We start from the raw sequence: 15185 nt of genomic DNA, 5'->3' as shown, positions 1-15185 counted from the left end.
GTTAGCTTTAAATACTAGTTTTAATACGAAAATATTCATTTTAACGAGATTTCTTTCTGCACAACGAGATTTCTTTCTACACAACGAGATTTCTTTCTACACAACGAGATTTCTTTCTACACAACGAGATTTCTTTCTACACAACGAGATTTCTTTCTACACGACGAGATTTCTTTCTACACGAGCAGTTTTATTTGTGTAGAAAGAAATCTTGTTAAAATGACTATTTTAAATGACTTTTAGGTCTAACTCTGATATGCTTAACATATAATACAAAATTTTTGAAAGTTGTAAAATGTTTTTTGCAACTTTTATATTTTAAGCAGATCAGAATTAGACCCGAAGGTTAGTAAACGGCAAACACGCTCTTCATAATATTTGTTTGAAGATTTCTATGTTTTAAGGTGGTCCTATACTAATAATATTTTAAAAATACACTCATATTTTATGATTTTCATATAAGAAATAGTATTTTATATTTAAAGCACAGTAATGGGAGAAAATTTTTTTTTTTGGTCAAAATTTTGGGTCCATGTACCCTAAAAATGGACTACGCGCTGCGATAAACAGCCTGTAAACTAATAATGGTATGATCATGAAATTTTCACAGTTTTTAATATCAGATGATTAGACTCACCCTGCTAAAATCAAATAATTTAACAAACTATTGAAGCTTTTGTAGAAAAACCTGTTTAAGGCCTAAAAAAAAGCCCCGTAAAGGCTTAGAACCTAGACCTTATTTTGAGAACCAGTCAACTAACATGAATTCTTTGGGCAAGGTGAGTGTGGATATATATAATAAACAACTCCTGAAAATTTCAACACAATCAGACAAACCAATCTCAAAATACTTATCGCAGCGTGCAAACTCATATATTGAGATAAACGATAATAAAGATTTTTGATGAAAAAAAACTTTTTTAATATATAAAAAAGTCAAAAAATTATTGAAAAACAAAACGACTTAAGTATTATTGAAATGACAGAAAAAAGAAAAATGTGAAATATCTTATATTTGAAAAACATTTAACCAAAATAGAATTATTTAATCAATAAAAAAAAGCTTGAATATAAAAAGATAATATTCAATAACTACGTTACAAAATACAATAACAGCCTTAACATAAATTTAATTTAAAAAATAACAAAAAACTAATATATAAAACACTCCTGCTTCATAAGATGCACCTTCACTTTCATTTACTATATCTGTAAAACAGATATAGTAATTAAGTGAGGAATGACCCCTTTTTTGAAAAGTTCCATCACAGGAAACAATAACATCAGCTACTACATTAATATCAAAATCATTTGGTTGGATATTGTTATTAAGATATCGAAATTCATTTGCTGCATTTTTCATTTTCACATCAGCTACACTTTGGTATATGATATGAATTTAATCTTGAATATCATTAAATGCTTTTATGTTTATTGGAGGAGGTAAGTTCATTAAACCACAAAATTTTTCCAAACCAGAATGACCTTTTCCTATCTATCCCATGGCAACAACAGATCTATAATTTATTTCAAATGGTGACATTCCTGGACCTTGATTTTCAATCTCTTTGCTGGAATAAAAAGACTGTTTCCAATCGTACGAATATGTTATACAAGAAATGTTTAAAAACACAGCCTAGCCTTTCTATTTTGATAAATCATTTGAGATTTCAATTGAATTATTATGGCATTGAGGACAACGTCCAATCAAATCAAAGTAACAATTGATTTTAAAATGTCTGGGTCAATAAGTATAAAGCATGAAGGTAATTTATTTGAATCATTAATTTTTGCATTACTATTTTTATTGCTATGTGATAACTTTTTTGAAGATGTTGATGTCAAGATTTTTGATTGAGTTGAGTTAGTGATTTCCGATTTAGAAGTTAAATTGATGCTGACTGTTGATCCTGAGGAAAATTGATTTCCTCTAAAGTATTTTTTTTTAAATCCTGTTACCACCTGCTTTCCTTCTTAAATTTGAATCACATTTATTTTTTCCCATAATAAAAATAAGCACGATGCAAATAAAGTATACCACAAGGCTGTTTTTTCTATAAGTAATATATGTAAACATAGTAATTATACTTAAAAATCATGGCTTATTTAGGAAAATAAACATAAAACAGTTACTGGGACCAGTGTCAAAAACTAAAAGTAAATGGCGCAACACTCTAAAACACCTATTTTCTAATATAAACAACCCGTTGCTAAGACCGCTGCTAAGAAAATTATTTAACTTCTCTGTGAAACTTGCTATTATAGACCATTTTTAAATTCACTCCCTATAATGATCTATATATGTTTGGAATGAAGAATGTTTGAGGTTCAAGAAATTGCAATTTTTGAAAAATCGATTTTTTTGATTTTTTTTAGTATAGGACCACCTTAATCCGATTGTCCGTATAGGTGAATAAAAATTACCCATTTTGTAAAAAAATTAACATTTTGGACTAAATTGGTATAACTTTGCAAGATGCGCAAAACAACCACAACTGTCTTTAATTATCTAAAAACAATACTTTTAAAAGTTGAAGTAAATTGTTTTTACAGGGTGGCGCAAAACTAACGATATGGTTTGATTGTGTAATAACTTTTTTATTTAATAGTTAATTATTATTGATATTTTGTTATACAGTATGTTATTAGGAAATATTTTTGGTTTAAGTGTGAAAAAATATATTTTGTAAGTGGTAGCCATTTTTGGCTTCGCTCATTCGTGCTCTTTCCAATACATTTTGCTTAACTTTTCGTAAAATTTTCAGTGTTTTGACTTGAATTTCATTGCAACTGTTTTGTTTTAGCTGTGGTATGGTGGCTGGCTTATTTATGAATACCCTATCTTTAAAATAACCCTAAAGAAAACAATCTGGTGCTGTTAAATCTAGTGAACGTGATGGGTAGTTGAAACCTCTTCTAAGCAAAATTATGCTTTCGCCAAAGAGGTCGTGTATCAGAGGTGTTGTGTCCCTTGCAGTGTGGGCTGTGGCTCCATCTTATTGAAACCACAACTGTTTTTTCAATACCATTACCGTAACTGAGGTGCCATGTGTATTTTCAAAAAAATATGGACCAATGATCCTTTCAAACGATACACCCAACCAAACAGTACACAGTATGGGTGGGTGTAAATGTTTCTGATGAACAGTTCTTGGGTTCTCCGTAGCCCATATCCTTCAATTTTGCAGAGGTTGTCTACAAAACCATTAAATTTGAAATAGGCTTCATCGCCTATTTTCAAATTATTAATGAAATTGCGATTTTCTTCTGCTTTTTGTTGTAATGAAATGGCATAATCAAGCCGTTGTTGGTCCTCTGAACGTTAAAATAATAATAAAATAATACAATATTTATAGTCTAACTAATAATAAAAGTTTTTAGTTAGACTGTAAATATTGGAGAAGTTTAAAGCCAGTTTTTAGAAACACAAAACAAAAAATTTCAAAATTTTGTGCAAAGTTACCCAAAGTTACCCAAAGTTACGGTATGGCTTAAGTTTAAGTTTGCTCTTTGCATAAACTCAAGTGTAATTTCAGATTTTAAGCAAGACTTTAAATATTGTAGTTCGCTTCTTGCACTTCTCCTTAGAAATCTCGATATATTTTAAAGAAATTTAGGTTGTGTTACCCATTTATCACGGCTCAAATCAGATTTTATTACTCTTTAAAATGAGTTTTGTTCCAAAGTTTTACATTGCAATTTCTCCTTGATATTTTCAAAGAGACGTGGAAAATGCTAAATATATTTGGAAGAAAACGCTTTTTAAAAAAGTAGCATTAGTAAAAGTAAGCTGCAATAAAAAAAAGCTTCAACAGTAAACGTTATTCTAATATACTTGATAATAATTGAAATAAACTTTTCTCTTTAAGAACCATTTACCCTCTTGTGAATATCAAGAGGTAAAATGCCTCAATGAACAATGCTCTACTACACTTTTGCGTAAAGAACTAAGTGACCACATGGAAAAGCATTGCATTTATCGTTTGGTTACCTGTCGATATTGCAAACAAAAGATTATTTTTTGTGACAATCAAGTAAAACCATTCATTATTTTATATTTTTTTATTCTGTTTTTAGTTTGTTATTTATTATGACATAGAATTACCTTTACTTATTTAATTTAAATGAGCGGGCATAGACGTCTGTTAGTCATCTATACCAAGTCTTATGGATGTCACAAGTCCGTAGGACGTCCTTAAGACATCCTGCGGACGTTCTGTGTTAGCTAGGAAAAAATTTTTGTGTTTGTGACAACAATGTTATAATATTTTTCTATAAATTCAATAAGGTAGGGTCATTCTTTTTTGCTATCATCTTTTGACATTGAAGACGTAAATATCATTTTTTCTTAATTACATTTTATTTAAAAAAGTAATTAAGAAAGAATGATATTTACGTCCTTTGAAATTCAATACCTACTTTAGCTGAATAAACAGAAAAAATCCCTTAATGATTATCGTTTTTACATCACCATAAAGATTTAACAATAAAACTATGTACATTAAACGGATGCTAGCTGAAACTTGTCACTATGTTAATCTTGAAACTCTTATCAACATATAGCATGTCGTTTTTGAATTATATCTAAAATATACATTTCAGGTTTGGTAAATATCCGCTCAAAAGGATTTTTTGATTATCCAACTTACAAAACAAGGCTTTGAAAATAATTGAGTCACTATTATTTCAGTCCTGATCAACTTTACTTTCTATCTAAAATGCTCAAAATGAATGATCTTCTTCAGCTATTAAATGTCAATTTGTCTTTCATCTTAAACAAAAATACTAATCCAGTACATTTATTTTAATATAAGAAAGCTGTCGCTTTCAACTTTATACTTCTAATAATTATAATTTTCATGTACCAAATCATTCTCTTGTAAAATATGGTTTAAAATCTATGAAATAGCAAAGTCGATCTCAAAACAGTCTTCCTTTTCGAATAAAATCAATTGAGTTAATTACTAATTTAAAACAGTTTTTTTTTTTGCTATTTTTTAGAAAGATATTATTTCTAAAAACCTCAGATGTAAAACTTGTAATTTATTGTTATTATTACCACTCTCTTATCATACCTATTTTCGTATTTATTAATTTTATAATAAAAATTATTATCAATTTTTTATTATTATTTACACTATTTATTGTTATTTTTTAATACTATAATTGTTATTATTCTTAGTTCTACTATTATTGTCATCTTTATTGTAAAGTTATTGTAAAGTATTTACTTTAAATTAGGACTAGTACTATTTGTAAATGTCGTTGAAGTTTTACAAATTATTGTTTCAAAATATACATAATTGAATTTAAAATGAATTGATGTATTTTATAAACTTTAAGGATACATCTAGAGGGGTTTTAAAACCTTTTAATATTTTCAAAGCCAAGCTTGTGTAATTTTGTTGTAACCCTCCAGTTAACTCCAAGAGGATTGGAGTTGTTACCCCCTCCAGTTAACGCCAAGAGAATTGTAAATTTTAGATTATCACCACTTCAAAACTCCAAAATGCAAAACCCACAAAACTCTAATGAAATGCGAATTCTATTTATAAACAATAATTAAACGAGTATTTAAAAATTTTTTAAAGTATTTTAAGTAACCGTTGTTGCTTTTTGTTTTCTAAAAAAAAAAAATTATTTTTGTGTTTCTATATATGAATGCAAAAATAAAGTTATTCAATTAACAAAAATGCATGAATTAGCGTAAGTATTATAGGCCTTGTTAAGAAGCGTTACACTACTTGAATTTTACGTACGTATTCAAGATTTCACGCACGCGTTTCGCAATTTATGTTACGCTAAAACTTTTTTCGATTAGTTTATTTAAACAGTCTTTTAGATCAGTTTATGCGGAAACGAAAATATTATTTATATTAACCAGTAATTATTTGTTGTAAAAAACATTAACCAGTAATTAACATTAACAAACATTAAAACATTAAAAATAACATTAAAAAACATTAACCAGTAGTTAAGTGTTGTAAAAAACATTTGTGGAAATATTTTATTTTTTTTATTAGATAAAAGAAAACAGATAAATAAAATAAACTTATTTCTCTTTTTTGTATTTTGAAAAAAAATTATTTTTATCTATTTCATTAAATTTAAATTAAATTTATTATTAAATATTAATTTATTTTATTAAATTTAATTAAAATTCTTTTACAAATTTAAAGGTGGTACACTACTAAAAAGCACTTTTTTAATAAAAAATCGGAATGAAGCCAAACACTAATTTTTCTGGTGAGATTTACATCTTTAAAAAAATCTGAAACGAAATTTTTTTCCAAAATTTTTTTTCACATCCATAAAGACGGAAAAACTGGCTAAAAAATACCTTAAAATTGAATAAACTTGTGACGTAATATCTTTCCTTATATAAATTTTCTCTCGTTCAAACTTTGTAGATTGATGCATTATGATTAGGGATCGCAATCCCGCACACTTTTCAATCCCGTGGGATCCGCGCGGAAATTTTTAATTTCTGTGCGGATCCCGCGCGGGATTCGTGGATTCCTAATGCACATTATAAAAGGCAAAATGGCAATTGTATTTTTCTTTCAAGTATTTCAGAAAAAATATACTCAACTTATTAAATTGATAAGATGAGGTAAATAAAACCAAACACAATTCATTTGTTAATCAATATAATTCTTAACATTTAATGAACAAAAAGATAAGCCAAAATGCGTAGAACATCTTTTAGCTTTACGTAGAACGTCTATTAGCTTTATTTATTTTTAAAAATATCAAATATGAAAAAATCGTTGAAAGAAATGCGCTCTTAAGAAACAGACCCTACTTAAACTATCATCACTTAATCTACTCCTTAAAAGACTTCATATATAACCAGCAGCTGAAAAAGGTTGCTCGGCCTCTACGATTGTTGGTGGTATGGTCATCAAGTAACTACGCGCTATATCTAGAAACTTGCCTCTTACTCCGTTACTTTCATAGGCAGACAATTCCTTCTTCAATAATTTATCAAAGTCTAAAGAATCTAAATTTGGTATCTCCTTTACATTTTCTGTCCAGCTTTTCTTGTCTTTCTGTATTTGATTTTTCAATTCTTTTTTCAGCGATAGAATTGTAGAAGTAAGTATTTGGGAATTGTTAATAGAATCTACAGCTTCTTTTCCTTCGAGTTCACTTTGTTCGTCTTGATTTCTTTCAATTGTATAAACTAATCAATATTTTTTTTTATTTCTTGACGCATAACAGTTCTTATTGGCATTGAAAAAGTGTTTTCATTTTTTTTAATTTCTTGTTCATATTGTTTAGGATTTTGAAAATAAACTAGTAGTCCATTTATATTCTTATTACGACTTTGTGTAAACCTCTCACGAAGTGCCGCGGCTAAAACTATGCTCAAAAGTGATGATTGCTTTTGTAATTTATCTAACATAAATTGAAAAGTTTTTTCCGCAGTGACAATTTTCAAATGTAGTAAACGATTCTTCGACTTCTCTGTTGTTTTTTTTGTATAAGATATCAATAACTGCAAGTTGTATTCTATGAGCATAACATAGTTGTTGATAGCAAGATATCATTTTACCGACTTTCACCATCACACATTTGTCCATCAGTGGTCATGGCGATAACGTCTTTTTGGAGGTCAATATCGAAGCTATTTAGCCTTCCTGCAACTAATTTGACTCAATATTCTGCATTAAACGATCCATGGATTCGAATCAATCCAAGATTAAAGTGTTTTGCCATATGTACATTTAAGTTTAAGTTTATCTCTGACTTTTTTGTGATGTCCATTCGTCAAACGTTATTGAAAACTTTTAATTTTGCTTTTTTAGTGATATGAATTTTTGCATTATATCGGCTTTTACAGAACCTGAGAATTTAACTACCATCGATCTTATAGTATTAGGTGAAGTAGGGAGCCGGAAACCACTCTTTGAAAACAAATGCCGCAAATCTTAAGATGAGCAAAAATTATTAAAAGCCATCTTTAGCAACCATGCGCGATAACATTTTTTTCATAGAAATTTCTTTTACGAAAAGCGTGTCAATTGTTCCGACCTTTTTCGATAGAATTACTTCTTCGTCTTCGCAGTCGAGATTTTAGGTTCTAGTTCAACTGATTCATGCTGTTTTGAAGTTGAAGCTCCGTCTTGTTGTAAAACGTTTGATTTTAAATCGGCGCCACGTTTACTTTTTAAATGGGTTAATAACCCTTTAGTTTATGTTTGACTAATTTTTAAAATAGCCGAACATAACATGCACTTCGCATTTTCTTCTTTATCACTTTTTTAAAAATAATTTCATATAGTTTTAATTTGCGACACGCTTAGTTGGTACTTTTATTTTAAAATCTTGATGTAAATAATTTTTAAAGTCTTTTTAAAAAGTAGTTTTTAAAAGTATATTTTTTACTATTACGCACGCACATTTTCAATTTCACGTTTTCAACATACTCATTAACAAACATTTCAACATACTCATTAGCGAAAAAAAATTTGAACGAGTTCGACTAATGTTTTGCTAAATAATTGTTTATTTTTGAATGATTTTTTTATATTTATAGCTAAGAAAAATATATTAATAGCTGAAGATATATATATATATTAGAAGTAAAAATAAAAATGTTGACAAACTCTCAAGACAGTTTCTGATAAATTGCTATTACTTATTTAATATATAACACATCGTTTCTCAGGCAGTTATTAAAACATTTCAAGTAATCCTGACTCAGTATCGTCGTATCTATATATAGCATAGAAGTTTTTCAGTTTACACTTCATTGTGCATTGTATGACTATTAAATTTTTAAATGGATTTGTTTCGCAAATACATTAAACACGTTTAACTTGATATCTTTTTTGTTTAAAAGAATTGACTTTTTTTGTTTAAAAGCATCAATTTCAAAATCCCGCAAATCCCGCAGTAGTTTTTGCAGGATCTCGCATGCGCAAAATTAATGCGGGATTGCAATCCCTTATTATAATGTTTGATTTCGGTTGACAGATGGATTTTTAATTTAAGGACTTATTTTAAATTTAATAACATATTGTTGAAAATATGCTTAAAACACTAAGTTATTTGACTTATCGTGGGCACTAGTTTCTTTACTAAAAAATTGAACAAGAATTTTAAAATTTTGTTAACCTAATCTCATATACTGAGTATACCCTGAAAATTTCAGTCAAAAAACATTACCCAATGTAAAGATATTACGTTTCGAAATTACCCTAGAATTAAAAAATTCAATAGTTGTAAAAAACACATTTATAGTTTTTTTCAAGTAAATTCTTGTTAAACGTCCACCATAAACATATGACAGATTAGTTTTATTAGGCCTTTATTTATCACTGAACCCTTTGGCTACTGATCTCAACTTTTTTCATTGTTTGATACACTTTTGTATTTGCTTTATTTGCTTCAAACAAAATTTGTCAAATTGAGTAGATGTTATGACTGTCCCAGCATGCACAATCAACGTTGAAACAACGTTGAAAAACCGTTGAAATTTATGGTTGATTTTTGGTTGAAATGAAAACGCAAATCAACGTTGAAACCAAACGTTAAATCAACGCTGAAAACAAACCAATAATCAACGTTATATTAACGTTGATTTAGCGTTGATTCAACCAACTTTTATACGAGTTTATAAACCTTAAAAATACAGCTTTTTGAGCCGTGACTCTTTTATTCCGAAAAAGCATTTATTTTTGTAAAATATTGTGTTGTTGTGAGTAAGAAAAGAAACAATAATTCTTCATAAACTTATAGCTGTCATAGTACAGTATCTTATGCTATTGTACTGCACATCTTGTTCTCAATTGGTATAGCTTTCACTTATTATTATTAGTTAACTTTATATTATAATACTAACTGTTGTTATAGTATTACAAATAATCTGCCCTGTACCATTTTTTTAACGCAAGTAACTAAATTATAGAAATTGAAAAGCAATTATTGAAAGCAAATAAAACCAAAAAAATAATTTATACTTTTTTAGAATAAAAACTTATATAAAATTAAAATTATTTTCAAAACGATCTAAATAAAATCATGATATCGTTATCTTCATCATCAATATCAAATTCATATAATATCGTTATCTTCATTGTCACATCAGTATCAAATTCATGATATCGTTATCTTCATCATCAATATTAAATTCATATGTATTTTTATCGCTTTCTGTCATCAGACTCATTTTGATTTGATGCACGTTTTCCTTGATCCAATCAATATGGTGCAAACGTCAAACAGTCTAAATTATAAATTTGTACATTGTTTCTTTTTATTTAAGAACATCGGGTAACTGCATCTATATAAAAATATCTATAAAGTAAGGTACATTTGTACATTTTACAAGTATATTATACTTCACATTGTTCACAAGAGAATGCGAATATTAAGTGATCAATAGTGGAAAAAAAACAACTCATTACTGATCCGTGCCTAATTTACTTCATTATTGACCAAGATATCAGCCTTTTTGGATAATGATACATTATACATCAACGCGTATACATACGCAGTTGATGTATAACGAGGCAGTTATACATCGCTTAAGTCAACCATTCGTTTAGTCGAACCGTTTACCTTGGTCACCTGGAAGGTCAAGATATCTGTAATTAACTGTATTTATATATACATATATGTATATATGTATATATACATACATATACATATATATATATATATATATATATATATATATATATATATATATATATATATAAATATATATATATATACATATATATATATATAAATATATATATATACATATATATATATATATATATATATATATATATATATATATATATATATATATATATATATATATATGTATATATATATAAATATATATATATATATATATATATATATATATATATATATATATATATATATATATATATATATATATATATACAGTGGCGACAGCATAAATAGCAGACTTTTATACATATATATATATATATATATATATATATATATATATATATATATATATATATATATGTATATATATATATATATACATATATTTAAATATATTTATATATATATATATATATGTATATATATATATATATATATATATATATATATATATATATATACATATATATATATATATATATATATATGATATATATATATATATATATATATATATATATATATATATATATATATATATATATATATATATATATATACAGTGGCGACAACATAAATAGCAGACTTTCATGACCAGTTGGTTTTACTTTTTGATGCCAACTTTTTTGTATTTATAGCAATTGATGTTATTTTTTATAGCATCAACAATGTTAACCTTTTTGAACGGAAATACTCATTTGACATTTATAGGTGTCAAATTTGCTTGTTTTAGGCATTTAGGTGGTCGTGTTTACCTTTTGGAGGTCATTTTAAATAGCACACATTTACTTTTTACTTAAAAAAACTTAAATTCTTTTATTATATCAAAAGATAATCATTCTATTCCGTATTAAAGGATATTCTTGTAACTCATTTAGCAAAAGAAAAAAAAATTCATTATCTATCAACTATTGGACGAGGTAAATATGGAACAGGTGTCTTTCAAGGACAAGTACAGGCATTTCGAGATGTAGGATTGAACAGTTCTGAAATAGCTTGAAGACTGGGTTGTTCTCGCAAGAAAGTTATCAATGCTATTAATTTATTTAACGATACTATTTTATTAAGCAACAAAAAATTCAAGTCTTGCGAATGAAAGACAACCCCCAAAAAAGACGCAGCCATTGTCCGTATCACTAAACTGAATTCTTTTGTTGGCGCACCAAAAATTAAAGAACAAATTGCTCAAAATTTAAAACTCGTTCTGTCTGTCAGCACTGTTAAAAATCGCTTACGCGAAAATAATCAATTTGGAAGGGTTGCCCGAAAAAAAGCCATTGGTCTCAAAACGTAATCTCGTCAGCCGTTTGAAGTTTGCAAAACGGCACATACACAAGGATTTAAGTTTTTGGCAAAATGTGCTTTGGACGAATCTAAGTTTAATCGCTTATGATCCGACGGAAAACATTATGTTTGTCTTCCCAAAACCAAGAACTCAGCCCTTGGTATACTCTTGAGACCGTAAAACATGGTGGTGGCAATGTGATAGTTTGGGGCAGTTTTTCATGGTGTGGTGTGGGCTCGTTGCATATAATTCAAGAAACAATTGATCAACACATGTACAAAGAAATACTAGAAAACCTTATGTTGCCATATGCCGAGGAAATTTCTCCCTTTGGTTTGGAAATTCCAACAAGACAACGATCCTAAGCACACCGCCAAAAGTGTTAAAATGTGGTTTAACGCTAAAAAGATTGATGTATTGGAGTGACCCGCACAGTCACCAGACCTAAATCCGATCGAAAATTTGTGAGAGAAAGTTGACAAAAACATAGACCGGTCAACTGCAACAAGTTTAGACCGACTTTGGATCGAAATAAAGGCTGCTTGGGACGCCATTACGCCTGAACGATGCCAAAAATTGATCTCGTCAATGGGCTGTCGTTGTCTAGCAGTTATTGACTCAAAAGGATACCCCACTAAATATTAATTTACCTCTAATAAAGTTATCTAAACTATTTATACTAAGAACCTCCATGATTTTGGCAGCAAAAGGACGAAATGATAGTTTTGTACAGGGAGTGCTATTTAAATTGCCCCCTTATTCTGTACTTCTAAATCATTTATACGATTATACTTTTTTTGTAACGAAGTTACTCTCTTTTTTTACTCAGTAATGTTATCATCTAAAAATAATATTTTATATGGCTGAAAAAGTTTAGATCTCAATTATTTATTAATAATTTATTTTAGTTCTATAAGTTTCTATCAGGGCATTTTTTACAACATTTTATTTAACTTGCTTTCACGTCGGTTTGTTTGTTTGTTTGGTGTCCGCGCAAAACAAACACTAAGTCGGCGGTAATAATAAAAAAAATACGCTAAACTTTAGTTTAGCGTAAATAAAAAGTTCGTTAAGAAAAGTAATTGAAACAAAAAAAACAAAAAAAACTTTTTTTAGCGTAAATAAATAAAGCGTATAATAATAATAAAAAAAGTTGTTGACCTGAAATTGATAGATTTTATACTGTAAAAAAGTAAGTAATGCTTTAATCTTTACTTATAAATAGTAATTAAAAATAATAAAGTTTTTAAAGTATATATCTTATAAACGTAGAAATATAAAGAAGATAGCTAAATATAAAAAAGAAAGCTGGAAACTGAAATTAATCAATTAGCTTGTCTTGCTCGAGAAAGAGAACGGAAATTTCGTGCTAGAGCAAATGAATCAGCTGAACAACGAGCATCTCGGCTAAATAAACGAAGAGAACGATATGTTGACGCAAGGATGGCTGAAACAGAAGAAGGTTAGGTAGTATTGCTAAACGAAAAGGATACCGAAAACAAGCATTGTAGTGACGAACGATTAATTAATTCTCCTCTTTATCTGATGAAATTAATCATCCCATGAACAGAAAAAAGAGAAAAATGTTATTGGAAAGTTCAAAACAATAAATATATAAAACGCATAAATTCATTTGCTTTGTATTGACAAATATGGTTAATATATGCTTGATAGATAAAATTATCTGCCTAATGAATTTTTGCCATTACTTTCATTCACTACTACTCAATATGCTCCAGTCCACTCTCTATCAGTCCATGGACTTTATAAATAGTGCTACTATTTATAAATTTAATGCACTGATAATAGTTATAACTTAAAGAAACCAATGCCCTGGTTTCTATCATAGGACATTTTTTTAACTTTATATTTACTTATGCTTCAGCTGAAATAAAGGGAAAAAAAAGAAAGAGGCAACATGGAAAAACAAATCTGGTGAATTGAAAGCAGCTGGTAATCCAAAACAATCAAAGTAAACGGCAGGTCTTACATCAATGCAAGTGCAATAAATACAGAGAAAAATCTGGGACATCTTTTACAGCAACAGAGAATGTAGAATTAACATCAACATCCATTATGAACATCACAAGTAAGCCTATTATTGAAACAGAGCCAATCACAGAGATTAGTGACCAGTCATCTGTACAAGAAACAGACAGTAATCATGATGTCATAATTGCAGCAGATAAAGGAGTAGAACTAAAATATTCAGAAACATTCAGAAACTGAAACATTACTGAAACTAAGTAAGTGACTGTAGAAATGGGTAATTATGAAGTGCCTGTAACTGCAGTGATGGACCTAACTCTAGCAGAAAAGATTATCAGAAGCAACCAGACAACATTGTAAATGTCAATGAAAATGATCCAGCTAAATTTCTAGAACTAAAAATTGCAAAGATGATTAATAAAATGCAATTTATTGTATTAAAGCCAAATCAGCCAACAAAACATTCAAGGTTATCTAAGTATTACACTGAATGAGTTAAAGTTAATGACATTGAAGTCGTGTAGAAAAGGTCATGGCTAACCTACTCTCTATCACTAGATAAAGATTTTTGCATTGTTTGCAAAGCAATCCAAATATTGCAAAAAATTTCTAACTTTTTACGTTTCTTTCTAATTATACATTTAAAACAAGCTAATTCATACTATGACACAGATGGTCAAGAAGGATATTTCAGAAGTCTTTCAGAAGAAGGATAATTCAGTACTCTTTTCACTATCTGCTGATGGCACCACTGATATTACACTCTGTGAGCAAACTTCTATTCTATTACGTTATTTTACGCTTGCTGCAGAAGAAGCCGTTGTAAAGGAGCATCTGATTTCAATGGTTGAAATTGAAACAACAACTGGTAAAGGAATAAGTGAAAAAATCAAAGATGAGCTCAAATTAAATAACGTAGATATTTAAAAGTGTATGCCTTTTGATGGTGCAAGCAATATGCAAACAATAAACAAATGAGTTGCAACAGACTTGATGCAGTGTTCTCCCACGGCATTAAATATTTATTGTGGATCTCATGGAACAAATCTGGTTATAAAAGCTTGCGCAAAATCTTCTGTTGTTTCTGTTAACCTTTTTGGAACAGAAAACAAGCCTGGTGATGTACAGAAAAAAAAGACTTTTCTATACAGAAACTCAAAGAAACGAAATAATATATTTAAGAAGTGCGAATCTCTTCTTGAGGATGTGGATCAGTCTCTTGAACTGGCTGCTACCCACAGTGTTCGTTTCAGTTTCTTACAAAATGCTACAG

At 28.5% G+C, this 15185-nt stretch overlaps 1 protein-coding gene across 1 annotated transcript in view; it reads left to right on the top strand.

Moving 5' to 3' along the window:
- Positions 1 to 15185, top strand: part of LOC136083678 (TNF receptor-associated factor 6-A-like) — a 98067-nt gene that overhangs the window by 14997 nt on the left and 67885 nt on the right. The window contains exon 4 of the mRNA XM_065803238.1: positions 3870 to 4034. Within this exon, the coding sequence (XP_065659310.1) occupies positions 3870 to 4034 (165 nt within the window). The remainder of the gene's footprint in view (positions 1 to 3869; positions 4035 to 15185) is intronic.

The sequence above is a fragment of the Hydra vulgaris genome, chromosome 08, assembly GCF_038396675.1.
Source record: "Hydra vulgaris chromosome 08, alternate assembly HydraT2T_AEP".
NCBI lineage: Eukaryota > Metazoa > Cnidaria > Hydrozoa > Anthoathecata > Hydridae > Hydra > Hydra vulgaris.
Note: the sequence above shows the minus strand (reverse complement) of the source record. Positions and strands in the feature narration are given on the sequence as shown.